Here is a 16,344-nt window from a genome sequence, read left to right on the forward strand (position 1 = left end):
CCAAAAAGATTTGCTAAATTGTCTTGTTATAGCTCCCCAGGGAGCCAGGTGGTGAAAGGAGCAAAGCTACCGACAGAATCAAAACAGTTACACAAACAAGTGAGACCATATGTGTAGAAATCATCTGCCTTATTTAGGCTGTCTCTTCTTTTCATGTGTTTGTCTGATTATTAGAGACACCTTACAGCCAAAATTTAGGAGAAGAAATATCCATTAATGTATTTCTAGAAGACAAGCATCCCATGAGCCATAACTCATATCCCAGTGGGGCTTTGTGTTAGCTAAGTTTTGATGAGTATTTCTACATGTGTAGAGTTTTCAAAAATAGTGTATTTTGATTCAATTGTCATACCACCACAGAATGAGAAGGGCTGGAAGGCACCTTTAAAGATCCTCTAGTTTTAGCCCTCTGCAATGGGCAGGGACACCTTCCACAAGACCAGGCTGCTCAAATTATGGTTTCATTTAAAGCACCACGAGGCAATCAAGTGATGTCAAGATGATTTTCCCCCTTTTATATACCTTTTATGTATCCTCAGTACTTCTAGCATGCATACTTGTAATTCCTTAATTCTGATAACTCAGCATAGCCCTGGTAGTCTGTTAAGCCAGGAGACCAAACATCCTAAAGGCCTCATAGCAGGAGGCTGGAAAGCCCTACACTGTCCTGCGGAACCAAGGCCCCCTCTAGAACATATCCTGTCAACTAAGATTCTGCCCATCCAGGGGGAATTCCTTGGATGGGGGAATATCACACTATTCACCAAGCCTCCCATTGGGGTATCCTTGTTAGATATCCCAATTTGTAAGGTCTGTGAATTGTATCTGTGATTTTATCATGCATGTGCATTGTCGTTCCACGTTGGTGAAGTGCTGCACCATAAGGATCCTTATTAAAATACCAAGGTAAAACCCCTTATCCCTTAACCTTGTCTGGCTCTTAGTTTTTTTAAGACCAGGAAAAGGCATCAGAAGTAAGCTATATATTAAATTTCCCATCAGAAAACAAAGTGGGAAAATTTTTGTGCCAAAACAGATGAAGAATAAATACTGTAGCTGGTGTGGTGGAGTGAATGGAGAATGACCAGCATTCAAGAAGTTCAGGTCCACTCTTCTGTAGAAAATGGACTCTTCTACCACTCTTCTCATAGAAAACCACAAGCAAGGAGCTTTGTAGCTTCTTTGTAGCTGTAAAGATTTTGTAATTTACTGATTAGAGATGCTTTGTACAACTTAGAAAATCATAGTATTGCTTTAATAATATTCCTTACACACAGGGTAAATTAGCTTTGAACGTCTTCGTGATAATTTGGTTAATACTAGAGTTACATGTGAAATTGTGACAGGCTTTGTCCCTTGACAAAACTCATCAGAACATCTTATTTAAGGAGAGAGTGAAGCAGAACCTGATGATGTTATATTTTCTTGATTTGAAACTGTTTATGTATAATTACCAATCAAAGTTTTATAGTCGTTACAGATTCAGAAATCTTAATCAAGGCTGCTGTCATTTTTTCCTCTGTTTTCAAGGACCACATATGTTTGTGGTTTTTAAATTGCTTTTAGCAGAAATTATTTTGTTTAGAAAAGATGAGACCAGAAATCAGAGTTTTTCTATAGCCAAAAATAAATGAGCAGAGCCAGGGAAAATATGATTTACAGCATTGAATGTACATTTTTCGTTGAAAAATAAAAATTGGTACTTTGCTATCATGTCACTGGGAAATATATTTTGTGCAGAACACATTTGTACAATATGCTTGTTGTTGATTACACTAAAGAAAAGGAATGCTGAGTCACAGTACTTTACTGCTTTCATCATAACAGGGTAGGTCAGCTCCCTGAGGTTCAAAATCTTGTCACTAATACTGGAAAGACTGGTGTGTCCCTTGGAGCTTGCCGGGAATATGAAAACCTTGAACCAGTGCTGCTGCAGGAATTTAAAAATCCTCTCAGGCTTAAGATGCTCAAGGTATGCTTATTATTACTGTCTTCTTTGCTCCATTTGATGCCCAGACTTTCCATCATTTCTGGAACTGAGATTCAGATGTTCTTTCTTTCCTTCCATCTCACATCTGAAGCAAGTTCTCACCATGCTGGAGTTTCATGCTAAACCCACACCTGTCTACAATGACAACAGCTTTTCTGTCTTTTAGGGAAGGCTGTTGACTGCCTTGGCTGGGCGCTCTTAAATGTGTTGATTAAAATGTTTCTATTTATGTGCACATATAGTAAATGTTTCAATTCTATCTTATGTGCACAGAATGAAAAATACCTTGATTATTTGAAAGCTGCTAATGTGCAACACCACCCTATACCAGCTCCATTACATGACAGCAGTGAAGCTTATCTGCTTGGAAGCATCCCAAACAGTTTCATATCCTACATGTTTTCTCCATTGTTATCTACAGACAGGTAATAAAAACATTCTCTGTTCTCCTTCTCCTACTTGAACTGTTGGAGCTGCTTGACTCTTAGGGTGCTGATTGTAAGGATTTTCTTTTTGTTTATATCTTGGGCCATAACAAAAGGTGGTTCTAAAAGTTCAGGCTTTTTTTTTCGGTGCAAACATTTACCTAAACTGAGTAGATTGAATGGGATGTGGTGAACAGTTACAGTGCATGTTAATGTCAGTTCCTAAGCCTGAATATGTCAAGTTTCATTCACATTCAGAAATGTAGTGTATGATGCCATGATTCCACCCAAATGCTATTTCAAAGATGGAGTTTCACTGAGAACAGAAAAGGTAAAACAACCAACCAAACAGACCCATACTGGAATGTGCTTACTTTCCACTACAGGTTACATTTCTCTGTAGATGTACGGACTCGATCATCAAGAGGATTAATAGTTTTCATGGAGGAAAGCCCGGAGGACTCTTACATGGCTCTCCACATTTCAAAAGGACGTTTTGTCTTTTTACTTGGCTCTGGAGAAAAACAAGTCAAAGTCAGAACCAGTACTAAATACAATGATGGGCAATGGCACACTGTAAGTAGCATGGAACCACAGTGTTAGCATAACTGGCATTCAGCAGGCACAGCCTAATGCATTTTTAAGAGAATAGAAAGTTTTGGTCATTGGAAAAATTGGAAATTAATTCCTATGCCTGATAGTTCATGTGGTTGACAAGTCTCTGAGAGACCTTACTGAGACTGATGGTCCCAGGATGTTACTTTCAATTTAAATATTTCCTCAACCTGGTATTTAATTTAAAGACAAAGAAAATCTGCAGTGGTTTTTGTTGGCATTTGGGTTTTTATTCTGTTATCCTTGCCTCCTGGAAAGGTGGTCTTCAGCACAGATGGGAAGAACGCCCGCCTTGTTGTTGATGGTCTAAGGGCCCAGCACAGAAAACTGGCAACAAATTCTGCCATCAACATTAAGCCACCAGTCTATGTGGGAGGGCTGCCACCACTGAAGAGACAGGTAAATAATTGACAAATCCACCCACACACACTCCCCATGCTGCACTAATTATATGGGAAAGTCTTTAATACGCAGGATTTCCATGCTGAAAAGCTTTGGGGAGGATTTCCAAGGACCACGTGAGCACCATCTGTGGCTGATGTTTGCAGTGGCTCATTACAGATCTTTTTCCTCACCTGTTGACACAGCCTTCACCTGGACCTGTATTTTCATTATGTTGCTGAGACACTGAGGGCATACTCTTCATTTTTATTCCTTAAAAATAGAGAAGAGCAAAGTCAATTTTTTAATTCCAGAAATACCATCTTTCTGCAGAACATTTACCTCAGTAGACTAAGCAATAATCAGTAGAAAAGCAAAAGAATCATTCTCATTAAGAAATTATGGATGTAGAAGTGGATTTGAATCTGAAATACATGTGATTTCTATTTAAAAAAGAGGACAGTTAATGAGCCAGGGTATTTTATAAAATCAGAATTAAATAAACAGTCTCAGGAAGGGAAGGGCTGCTTCAGGGATTTCACAATTCCTCTTGCATTGTCTTTTTGACATGTCATTGGGAAGTATCTGTTTTACAAGCAGGAGTCATGTTAATTCAAAATCAACTCTTACTGGGTTTCAAGCACGTTTTTAGAACTTTGGAATACCTTTTAACTGCATCAAAGATGGGTGCTAGGTGCCTTTAGTGCCAGTTGCCTTTCTATAGCCCAGCAGTCCAAAAGAACTAGTGTTTGGGTTTTTTTAGCAATAATACTAAACACAATGCTTCAGTATTCATGTTTTGAAATATGCTTTCAGAATATGCCAATGAAGAGTTTCAAGGGTTGCCTGAGGAATTTTAAGATAAATGGAAAAGCCATGAATGCACCTCAGCAAAAACATGGCATACTTCCATGTCTGGATGTTCCCATGGACACAGGGATTTACTTCTTTAATGAAGGAGGATATATCACCATTGGTAAGCTGTGTGGGGGTTATGGTATATGGAATTGTGTGAAGCACAGAGGTGTATGTGTTACTTGTTTTTACATGGCTTTCCAATTATCTCCACCTATGATCATCCCTCTCCCCACTGTTTAATTCTCCACAGGTAATTTGCTGATGGGTTTGGATTTCAGGATTGTGTTTACCATTCGACCAAGGAGCTCCACAGGTGTGCTCCTCCATGCTGGAAGCAAGCAAGACAAGTACTTGACTGTTTACATGAAGGGAGGGAAGGTGGGTACAGACTGCATCCATTCCAGCTGCATTGCCCTCATTCAGCAGGGGGAATTCTGACCTCCCCCTGTTGCTGCTGTTCTTTGTCACAGTAACTTAACAGGTAACTTCTCTACAGGTGATTGCTGCTGGAAATAGTGGTGCTGGAGAATTCCAGGCATTGGTCACACCTAAGAAACCTCTGTCTGATGGGCAGTGGCATACCATTGCAGGTACATTGTAAATACCATTTCTTCTGAAGCTTTGAAGGGATGGTGGGCACAGAGCACTGCAGCTCCAATTTTTTTATTAATCATTTCACTTCTGTTTAGTCTGAGAATACTCTTGTATTCTGTCTTGTGTTAATTAAAGGCTTTACATAAGGATTTTTTAGTAGGCTCTGTTAAGCCCTGGATGACCTAGGCTTGTCAGTCTGACTCTGAATTAAAATAAAATCTGTTTTTTTCTGTGCCTTAAATTTCAAGAAAGATGCTATTTAAAAATAGTGCCATATCTAGCCGATTCTTTAATAGGTTTGAGAAAGAGTTCTTATTTTCCTGCTTCTTTGCAGTCTCTCAGAGGGAGAAGACAGTGCAGCTAGAGGTGGGCACACAGAGTAACTATACCACTGCACTTCAACCCTCTCCTCCTAGACGTGTGTATCAGCCACTCTACTTTGGCAAAATTCCAGGTAATATTATTGCTGCTTATTTTTTTCATGTTGTTTTCCTTTCCAAAACAAAGGTCCCATCCATTCATGTTCTTCTATATAATTTCCCCTCTTTTGAATACCCTGCCATAATTAACGTTCTTTAAAATAATTCTTATTAACTTGGTCTTTCCACCTTGGTTTTGTAGCAGATTTGGACACCCCATGGCTTCCAGTTGAAGACCCATTTTATGGCTGTCTTCGGAATATTACCATCAATGACAAGCATGTCTCCACCAGGAGGATTTCAGAGGTTCATGGTGCAGTGAATTTGCAAGGGTGCCCAGAGAAGTAACTCTGCTGTTACAGTCGTTGTGCACACATTGGGCTGCTTGGATTCCCCTTTGGTGACCAGCATCAGGCTGCTCCTTCTGAACAGCCGGTGAGCAAATGCATCCTCTGGATGTGGACTGTGCCAAAGCAAACAAAAAGTATTTGCTTTGACAAACTCCCTTTTAAATGTTATTGATTTCTGAGGTAATCCGTTGTGCCTTTGGAGGTATATGCAGAAAATGTAATTGCATATACCCTACTGGGCCAAATTCTGCTCTCATCCACAACTGCAGAGACTTGAGCAACTCCAGTGTCTTAATTTTGGAAATTTTCCTTAATGTTGGCCATCTTGAGAGCAAATTTGATCCATTAATATATATAATTTTATAAAAAATAGAAATCTCTTTGGTTTGTTGCTTATACAGAAATGTACATTGATGTTCAAAGTAATAATAATAATATAAATGGAGTTTGAAGCACTTTAAGGAGTGAAACTCTGGGGGTTTGTTACAAAGTTAGGAATTGTGGGACCAAATAAATGCAGTATGTTCCTAAAACCCTTTTTTCTTGTTTGGTTGTTTTAACCTGGTGGGTTTTTAATGTACTTTTTAGAAGCTTATAAATCCTGCTTGCTTTGTGCAAATATTTCTGTAGGTTTAAGATGCTGATTTGCCTCAATAAGCAGGTATCCATCATCTCTCCATCTCTGCTCATCACAATTTGATTATCTAAAAATCCCAAAAAGAGGGTCATTTTTTTGCCATCTTCAAAGACAGAGAGTCTCTTCAATAGGCAATTTTTTTTGTAATGAAATGAAGAAAAGTTTTATCAAGAATAGCAGAGCTGCATTTGCTACAATTATCTAGTACAAATTACAGGACTAACCCAGAAAAATTGTTTTCTTCAACATTCAAATCTTTGTTTTGTACCTGATTGTGACCCACAGTGGAGGGCAGGGAACCCACTTTGCTCTACTCTTCTGAGAAAAGGGCTGGACTGTATAGACTGGACATGGCTTCTTTTTCCACTGTCATTCAGGATCAGCATTTTGGTAATGGTTTTTTTATCCCCAATCCCTGGTGCCAACCCTCTTTTTCAAAATGAAAAAATAAAAAAGAAGAAAGTATTTTCTAAGGCAGATCCTTGATGTAGGAAGGCAGACAGACAAATTCTCCTTCACTCCTAATGCTCCTGTTTTCCACTGCCTTCTTCTCAAAGTACAGCAGCATGTCTTCAGTGTGTTTGAAATGAGGTGCAAGCTGGACTAACAGAAGCAGATGCCAGATCAATAGTCCTTATGGCTTTGGTCATTAATCCCTTTGCAGCTTTGCAGGGTAGCAAAAGTGTCAGAAAGCTGTTCACACCAAATTTTGTGTTGCTTTCTCTTTTATGGCAACTCTTTTACTGGCAAATCTGTGTCCATGCAGAGGTTTCTGAAGTGTAAAGCCGGTTTTGGTGGGAATGGGATGCATGTTGGGGCTGAGGGCTCAGAGGGAGCAAAGGATTGACATATAATGGTAGAGCCCTCTCCTTATATTATGCATATTCTCCTGTACAGCAACCTGCCACGTGGGACAGCAGCACCCATCAGGCTGGAGGTGATGGGTTCAGAAATAATCTCTTGTGATAGCAACACTGAATCCTTTGTATTTATGAAGGCTCAAAAATGCTCAAATACTCAGTTGACCAAAACTGTGAAAATACTCAATTCATTTACTGGCTTAATTGACACTAAAAGTTTCCAGAAGGAGAAAGGAGGAACAATTAAATTTTATCATGCAATTCTCTGGTAACCTTCCCTATCTCATGCTCATCAGACAGCTCTGTGAGGCAGATTTTCCCAAACCACAAAAAAAAAGTCTTTTCATTCTTCTCTTACTGCTGTCAGTAAAACAAAGACAAAAACCATGGCAAAGATTTTTGCATTACAACCTGGAGGCAGTCCTGGATTTCATTCCCTTCCATTTGATTTGATTTTATCATAAGTAGTTTTAATGCTGACAAAAAGAAATGAAAAATGTATAAGGACTTGAGTAAATATAAGATATATCAATCAGGAAGTATTAATTCCAATACAATACTACTTTTGCACAGCAAAAAAAAAAATAGAAGTCTCTTTGGTTTTAAGGTTCTTTGTGGTTGTTTCCCCCCCCCCCCCAATTCTTTTCAGTTGTATTGCTTCCACAGAGTCAGGCTGTCATACATTGTTGGGACAATGAATAAAAGCCAACTAGAGTTTCAGGTTCTGTACTTTCAGAGGTAAATCTATATCAAGCTCATACCCTCAAGGATCATCAAGTCCAGTGGATGATCTTAACATGAGGGAAGAAGTTGTTCTGTTTCAATCAATGAAGAATTTTTATTATTGAAGAAATCAGTGTTATGGGTTTTTTTAATTGTTAGAAGTAGTAGTTCCAAGACTTTCATCACACTGTTGCCATTTGACAGTAACTTGAATGAATTATTTGCCTGTTTTGGCTGTAGCATTTCAGGTGTGCCCCTAAAACTAGCAATTCCCATGTTAGAATAAAATACACAGCAGAGGCCTTCCCTATAACATTTTATTCTGTAGTCATTTTGCTAATCAAATACCATGTTCAGTACACTGAGAGCACATGGCTAAAAAACACACACTCTTTAACAGTGTGTTAGAATTCTTCTGAATCCCAAATCAATTACGGAAGGAGAGCAGATTTCCACTCTACACTAAACCACATTGGTATTGTTAGCATCAAATCCCTCTCTTGTCCATATAAGTATCAAGGGCAAAGGGTTCTCATCCAGTTAATTTGGATTAGATTTAATAGGATCATGTTATCTGAGGTGGATGACACCAAGGTCTGTGAGTTTCCATTTATTATAACTACAAACCACAGCTAGATTATTGGCAGCTGAAAGACAGAAAGCCTCACACTGGGAACTGAGAGCAAGTAAAATGAAATAGATCACAGGGCACTGTAGAAGGAAATACACATTCATTGCAGAAAAAAAAGCGGGTATGTATATAAAAAAGGAAAACATACTGCCTTTTCAATGCTTATAAATGACTGTAACTTAAGCTTCTAATAACAAAAACTTCCAACTAAAACTTGTAGCATTCTTTCTGTACCTTAGCCTTTAAAACACAGAACCATTGACCTTTCATGCTGTCACCAGCAACATGAATTGTGCAAGCTAACTTTCTGTGGTTTTGTAACCACTACTTTGAGTCACTTGTGAGCCAGTTCATTTTAGCTTTCCATCCTCTTTGCCTCTTCATAAGTCCTTCATGGATATTTTAATTTAAAAAAAAAAAAAAAGTTTTTTTATTATTATTATTTGGGGTATTTTCTCCTTTCTCCTTCCTTTCTGCCCTTCATAAAATAGCCTTGAAAATGCAGACATAGTGAAAACAGTATAAATGTGTTATGGTTTTGTAATGGACTCTTCCCATGCTCTTTGCCTATTACCATTCTCTTTGTGGTTTCCTCATTTAAAAAAAACCAAAAACCTCCTGCATCTTTCTCTAATGATGTAAGGAAGTTTAGGACACAACCTTCTGTAAATCTGTCTGCATTTTCTAAAAATACATTAAATGGACATCCCTGGCAAAAGGGATGTTAAAGGGTATGGTGCTATAACACAATATTATAGCTTCACTGGAGACATTATGGCTGCAAGGCAGAAACATAAACATCCTTTGTGCAGCTGGCCCAGACATCTTAAAATTGCAAGAGGCTGGTCATTGCCTGAGCTGCAATGAAGCACCGTCTGAGTATAAAGAATTGCAAGCAAAATAACCAATGATTTTTTATGTTCTGTCAGTTTGGGGGATCCTCTGTAGCAATAAAACCAAACTGTGACCTGTTGGTCAAATTGTACTGTGTCTCCTGCTTTGCAGCTGAGAGCATAAGATCTTTTTTAAACACACTCCTATCATTACTTTACACCTCAGCCAGTTACTATGTTTCCTACAGGTTGTTCCAAATGTGAAGCCCATGTGAAATGTTCCATGAGAAACAGGTTCTTTGTTAAGGTGTCACTCACATGTTGAGAAAGATGGAACACTGCTGCATTGTCACACACAATAAAAAGAAAGGTAGTTGGCATCATGGCCTTTTGTCTCTGTTCAGTTATATTTAAATTGGGAGCAACAACAGATTTCTCCATTGCGTGGGAGCCTGTGTCTAAGAGTTCTGTCACAGGAGGACTATGCACTGGTAAGAATGAATAATTGCATTCATAGTTGTGTCAGTAATTTATGAAATAATATGTATCATGGTTTAGGAATGGTGCTTCACAGTTCAGTGCACCCACTGAGACTCTCCCAAACCACACTGATGCTTGCCCCTTCCTGGTCCAGCAGAGGAAATTGAGAATTAGGGCACAGAAGGTGAAGATCACAGGTTGAGAAAAGAACAATTTACTGGAAACAGCAATGAGATAAGAAAATGAACAATAATAGCAACAAAATGAATAATGACAGTATTATTCAAATAATACAAAGAGAGGTTGATTCATGTGCAGAGATGCTCACCAGGGACTCCCAAGACAATGAACCATGGTTTTTTTTAACCAGAAGCCCTGTCCTTTCCCACAGAAGCCAGTCCCTTACCCCTGGTCCTGGCAGTGACCTGAGATGGTATGGAATAACTTCCTGCCATGCCCCTTGAGCCATGCTCCCTCAGCTACTGCAAAAAATTAACTCTGAACTGGCCAAAACTAAGGCAATATGGAAAAGAAATATTAGAATTTCAATCCAGGAAGGATTGTTCAGGGTTTTTTTTGATGCCTGAAGACATAACAAAGAAAAACATTTTAAAGGATAGAGAAATAAATGATTTTGTGGCCAGCCAGCTCTTGCTGACACAGTTTTAATTAACAGGGTTAATTATTAGTATAATAAGCTAAAATCTATCAGCATGAGCTATTACTTAATAGAGGGGTTGTATAGTTGGGTAACAGCACCTTACCATAAATCTTAATTCTAGATCCTGATTACTTTCTGATCAGAATTGCTTTCCTAATACTACAAACCTAGAGAACCAGTAATATGCCCAGGCACTGACTCCTGTGGTGAGGTCAAAGAATTCAGCTAATAAAATTTACCTGAGAACAAGGTGTCAGATCAGTAATAAAGTCCTAACTTTCCCTTTTCTGCACTCATTTAAATCAAAGGTAATGACATCTCCCCAGGGCCATTAACCTAAGCAGTAAAGAAGCTAAAAACACTCTGAGCAATTCTCCAGGGAAACACATAGGCATAATCCAAAGTTCAGGGGCTTAGTGGAAAGATTGAACCAGTTCACAGGACTTTGGTTCATACACCTTATTAAAACATGCAGTAAATCTTACCTACTGGTTATAAAAAAATGTATTCTAAAATATTGCCAAGGTTTATAGAGAATTGTTACTGCAGATTAAATCTGTTTGTTATGTAATAAAGGGCAGGACATGGTCTCCATAAAACCTAAGATAATCCATCTAATGCAAATATACATAAATGGAAACTTTACACAAACACAAAGAGTATTTGCATCAGCAAGAAGAGTGGAAGCAAGGACACCAGGCAGATCAACCGTGCTCCCTGAGGAGTGTCACTGGTGAAGGCAGTGCTGGGAGGAGGTCTCAATGCCTGCTCTGAGCCGTTCAACCTGCCAAAGACCCCACTGTGGTTCAGCGGTTTCCTATGCTGCTCAAAATCAAAAGTAGCTGCAGTCATCCCACTATGCCTTTACCAGGCCAAAAGGAAAGAAAACTCCTCCAGCAATTTCGTTATTCCTGCATGCAGAAGAGTAGTACCAAATTTCGGACTGATCATTGTATTCAGTCAGACTCTTGTAACTTGATATTGGCATGGTAGAGGAAGGTAATGTTCCCAAATCAGAGCCACTTAAGAGGACATTTGATCCCTGAATCTATGTATATTGCATTTATCATAAAAGATGAAACGAATCAACATGACATATATGCTCAGCACAAATTTAATTCAAAACAGACACCACAAAACCACTACTGGTCATTACTGTTATTTAATTAAAATGGAATGAACAGGTTAAATATTTCAAAGAGGCACTGCATGCCATCAAACAGAATAAAGGCCAGGTGCCTGATCAGAATAAATCAACATTACTCTATTGTTCCTGGATTTAGGCAGATAGGAGAGGAGGATCTAGTTGTGTTTGTGTAGTTTTGTGTGTTTTAAATGTTTGGGACACAACTCAGAGAGCCTATAGAAAGGACTTTGCTGCAAAGAGTTAAAACTAGGAATACTACAGTTCACTTTCTGTGAAAAAATATATGGGTTGGTTTTTATCAGTGCAAAAAATGCTTAAAAATGAGATACAAGCCTAGAGAATGGACAGAAAGATCTTATAGTTGAAGAAGAAAAGTAATGCAGAAAAAGCAAGCCTTGGTACTGCTCAGAGAGTACTTACCCCTGCCAAGGGAAGTGTCTATAGCAGAGAAGCTGTTACAAACTGTTGTTAATTTGACTAGACAATTTTATTGTGTTTTAGTGTGGACAATTTATGTGGTTACAACAAGGAACACAGGCCCTGACACCTTGAACCCCAGACTCAGTACTGCCCTCCTGGGCTGCTGCTGTGTGGCATCCAGGGTGTCCCAACCTCTGCTCAGCCCAGGGGAGGGCCGTGGGGCTGAGTGGCTGCCTGCACCCCTTCCCCAGTGCTGAGGGGAAAGGCTTTTCCCAGGCTTCCCTCTTTCCTGACCAGATGTAAGTCTGTGACCTTACAAATCTCTGTCTGCGATGGGGAGTTCAGGAAAGTGGTCAGCCAGGCTGAGTATATGTCAGGAGGGAAAACATCACGAAGCTGCCACTCCTGGCCCTTTTTATTTTGCTCTCTGACCCTTTTTCTTTTGTTTGTTGTACTCAGTATAATGGAAGGGAACATCTGGACGCTAGTGACAGCAACCAAATTTGCATGCATATAGCAGATAATTAAGCACGTGTCTATGTGCAGCTGCAAACAGCAATTAGTCTTAAGATAGCTTTGCACACCCCTTCCTGCCTATTCTTCTGTTCCCTCAGAGGGCCCTCTCACGTGTGCATCTCTGAGAGGCACTGAGTGCTGGCCTCCTTTTTATTTGTGAAGACAGTCGTGCAGCTGAGCTTAAACCCTTCAGTGTAACTTTGAATAGGATGAACTTCCTCTGATCTATCAATTTCCAGTAGAAACGGCTTTCTGCATAAGACATGATGCGGTGACCCAAATCAAAACATCCGTGCTTACATCCCAGCGTTGCTGAGACTATAAGCAGATTTCATTCCTAGTTTCTCCTCTTAGATCTGAGGAAACTGAGCTCTAGAGAGTCACTTCTGACTGCTGATGTCTTGTGTGGCTGACTCTTGCCTCTCTGCAGTTGCCCAAGGCAAATACTGCCTTCCCTGCTTCCTGCAGCTAGGAAATTTACATTTGCCCTATAGCCTCCACCCCAGGGCCATGAAGGGCATTTTATAACATCTTATCCCACCAAGTAAATACATTTATCCTGTGCCTGTCTTTTCAGTTATAGAGTCCCCTGGCAATGAAACCATAGATAGCATTTTGTTGCCTAGAACAGGTGTCCTCATTTCTCCTGTGATGGAGTCAAATTTTCTAGACAGGTACAATAGAAGCTGCTCAGCGCTGTAACGAAGAGACATAGTTTAGAGTCATTTACAAAGCAGAGGAATTTTCTAATTTTTTGAAAACCAAAGACTGCATTGCAAATTCCTAAATGTTAGGTTGTGGTCTATCTTTTAATTTATCTATATGCTAAAATGGAGTGTAGTGATAGTGTGGGCTCCAGCTGGGACAGGCTCAGGTTGGAGAAGAAAGGGCTGGAGTGTGATCAAAGAGACCCCTGTGCCTCAAGCAGGGATTAGATTCAATGGAATGGCTTCACAATCTGGACAACGGTGATTATTCCATGTGGCTCTTTGCATTTGCTCATTGTATGACCCAGCTGCCTGATCAAGGCTTTTGTTGAGGTAAGGGCCTATGTCATTCTCTCTGCTGGGGAATTCTTGTGCATGTTTGAACTCTTGGGCATAATATGCCATGTTTCCATTGGATTTACTTCTGTGTAAATAAAATGTAGACATTCCCAGCTATAACAAATTTGCAAAAATTGCAGAAAGTGTTTGCATCAAGTAGTAATTTGAAAACAAAACAGCACTTTCAGAAACTTATTAAGGCATAGAGATCTGTTGGAAAACAAAATTTTGCTTCTATATGGAGAACATGAATCTCCTGTGTTTCAGTGGGCAACACCAATGAGGTTTTTTGTGAGTTCCCTGTAGCAGCAATGAACAAAACAACCCTGGCTGGCACCAACAAGCACTGTAACACTGTCACATGCATCTGCATTTCCTGCATAGCTGTGCTTACAGGAGCACATTCCACCACCAAATCCAGACAAAAATGTTAAGGCTTTTACAATAAGGACAGATGGACTCATTATTTTTCATTTGGGAGCCCACAGAAAGTTACAAAATACGTAGACCTATTTGATTTTAAGCAAATGGAATGGCTAGACAGACTTAGGTGCATACAAAATCAGCCAGTAGCACTGGTAGTACCCACTTGACTTGAGTAAGACCCATAGCATTTGTGGAGCAGTGTGGTTACTCATCTCACAACTTCAGGGGGACAAAAACTGGTTGTCTACTCTAGGCCATCTTTCTGTAATCAGTGGAGGAGGGTTAGTCATCCTCAAACAAAATTTGAGGATACTATCTCAAACATATGCTGTAAGAGCACATGGCAGCAGCCAACATAGCTCTGGGCTCCAAGCAAGAAACCCCTGAAGACGGAGGCAGCACTTGGTTATACTTTAGTCCTCAGGAATACTCAGCCCACCTTATGACCCAACTATAAAACATCATTGTGAGGTACTGTCAGCAGACCACAGAGAAGAAAAGAACAAGCCACAGGAAATTACCTCCTGCTTCCAATTACAGGGAAAATTTGACAAAATGCTTTTGTCACTCATCCTTTTCAATACTGAGTCACCCAGACATAGCATGGTTAGCTTCTGGCATCTCCATATGATGAACTACTTTTTTCTGTGCTTTGTATGATTTGAGGCTTGAGAATCTAAGAAGAAAACGTAGGTTGAACCCAAATGAAAGGCACAAAAAGTAAAGAGATGTGAGATAGAAGGCGTATTTATATGTGCTTTTATACGTATAACCCCTCTAAAAATAGGTGAGTGCAAGAGCTATCAGAATGAAAGGAATGGAAAGAAAAGCAGAGGAGTGCTTGCTGGATGAATTGCAGTAGAAAATAGCATTTGAGAAGAAATGCTAATGAAGTGAAAAATGGGGAAGTGTACTGAAAAAATAGAAGATTGTTGCTCCTTGTGCTGCGCCTGGTAAATGAGCTCTGAAGAAATGGCCTGCAGTAAAAGCACAGCTTTTCACACTCTATTATCCTGGTTATTGCCATGCATAACTCATAATGGCTAAAATTATGCTACTCAGTTTAAGGTACTTGCCTTGTACGTAGCTCCCTGCCTCACAAAACGTGTTTGTAGAACAATTAACTGTGAGTCAGTACAGGATAAGTCACCCAATGTATGGTTTTAAAAGGCACTGTGCTTTCAGGAAGGCAGGAGTGCTTTCAGAGTCCAAAAACACTTTTAAAAAGAGAAGAGTTATTAAATTTGATATTAAGCTGTTACTTTAATGAAAATCTTGTTGAAGTTAAGATTTGTAACTTACTCCTGTGGTTACCATTACACACACTCAGAATCTTGACTTTGATGTCTCCCTTTATCTGCAATGCAGTGTTTTGCTTGCAGAGCTGCCACTTCCTGTAGTGGGAGCGGATTCTGGTGGTCACTACTTCGAGGAATCTATAATTGTCAAGTGTGTTTTCCAACTCACATACCTTTATTAACAAGTCCCCAAATAGGAACATATTATAAATTAATTTGTAAAGAATATGTATACCAAATAAATGCCCCAAGTTTCCAGAAGTAAGTGGAAGAATGGAAAACCTAATGGTAAGCAATAACAGAAAAATAATTCAGCTGCATGCTGCTTATTTCTTTAAGTACCAGGAGGTAACACATACATTCCTGGGTTGCTCATTTCATTACAGCACAAAGTCTAGTTGGTCAACCACTCCCAGTCTCCTAGATTCTCTTTAAATGTTGACTACAGGAAATAATCTTACCAAATGACATGGCATATTTTTTATGTCTGCTTTACAGTTTTACACATCAAAATGTAAAGCATCTTCCATTCATATCAACTGGCATCCCATTCACTTTAATTAATGTTCATGACTATAGAACAACAAATTAAGGCAAAGACTAGAATGAAGATTATTTAAGTATGTGGCTTTATTTAGCTGTTGTCTCCAGATAATGCTGGAGTGTGCCTAAATAAACATACTGCCTGAGTACACCCTTAAAAGAAGATGAACCCTTCACTTCAGGTTTATACAAATAGACACAATGGCTTTTCTTGCAAATTAAATTCTCTAAATTAAATGGTACAGCTAGTTATTTTCTTGAGTGAGCAGCAAAAGTTGTCAGACCAAAACACATTTCACAGATGAAAAGCTAGTATCTAGAAATAAAAACTGGATATCTGAGGTAGCATCTGTCTCTCAATATGGTTTCTAGGTTTTTTTCTGACTTTTGATATATGCTGCAGATCATACTGTTTCTTTTAAAAGCCAATTGCCACCTCTATGTGTGCAAGCCTCAGAGAAGAGTTTTGTAAAGAACAGAGCACTGTGCTC

The 16,344-nt window shown here is 39.3% G+C and overlaps 2 protein-coding genes across 5 annotated transcripts in view; both read left to right on the forward strand.

The window, feature by feature from the left end:
* LAMA3 (laminin subunit alpha 3) overlaps window positions 1–6,327 on the forward strand; it is a 106,827-nt gene extending 100,500 nt beyond the window's left edge. For 3 of the 4 annotated variants that reach the window (XM_074549629.1, XM_074549646.1, XM_074549640.1), the window contains 9 exons: window positions 1,828–1,972; window positions 2,264–2,415; window positions 2,802–2,991; window positions 3,289–3,429; window positions 4,228–4,387; window positions 4,520–4,647; window positions 4,766–4,859; window positions 5,198–5,317; window positions 5,485–6,327. In XM_074549629.1, the coding sequence (XP_074405730.1) occupies window positions 1,828–1,972; window positions 2,264–2,415; window positions 2,802–2,991; window positions 3,289–3,429; window positions 4,228–4,387; window positions 4,520–4,647; window positions 4,766–4,859; window positions 5,198–5,317; window positions 5,485–5,630 (1,276 nt within the window). In that variant the 3' untranslated portion in view covers window positions 5,631–6,327. The remainder of the gene's footprint in view (window positions 1–1,827; window positions 1,973–2,263; window positions 2,416–2,801; window positions 2,992–3,288; window positions 3,430–4,227; window positions 4,388–4,519; window positions 4,648–4,765; window positions 4,860–5,197; window positions 5,318–5,484) is intronic. The other variant, XM_074549638.1, reaches the window with a different exon arrangement.
* TTC39C (tetratricopeptide repeat domain 39C) overlaps window positions 5,589–16,344 on the forward strand; it is a 64,858-nt gene continuing 54,102 nt past the window's right edge. Inside the window, exon 1 of the mRNA XM_005490704.4 lies at window positions 5,589–5,717. The gene's annotated coding sequence lies outside the window, so the exon portion shown is untranslated. The remainder of the gene's footprint in view (window positions 5,718–16,344) is intronic.

Source organism: Zonotrichia albicollis, chromosome 1, assembly GCF_047830755.1.
Source record: "Zonotrichia albicollis isolate bZonAlb1 chromosome 1, bZonAlb1.hap1, whole genome shotgun sequence".
Lineage (NCBI taxonomy): Eukaryota > Metazoa > Chordata > Aves > Passeriformes > Passerellidae > Zonotrichia > Zonotrichia albicollis.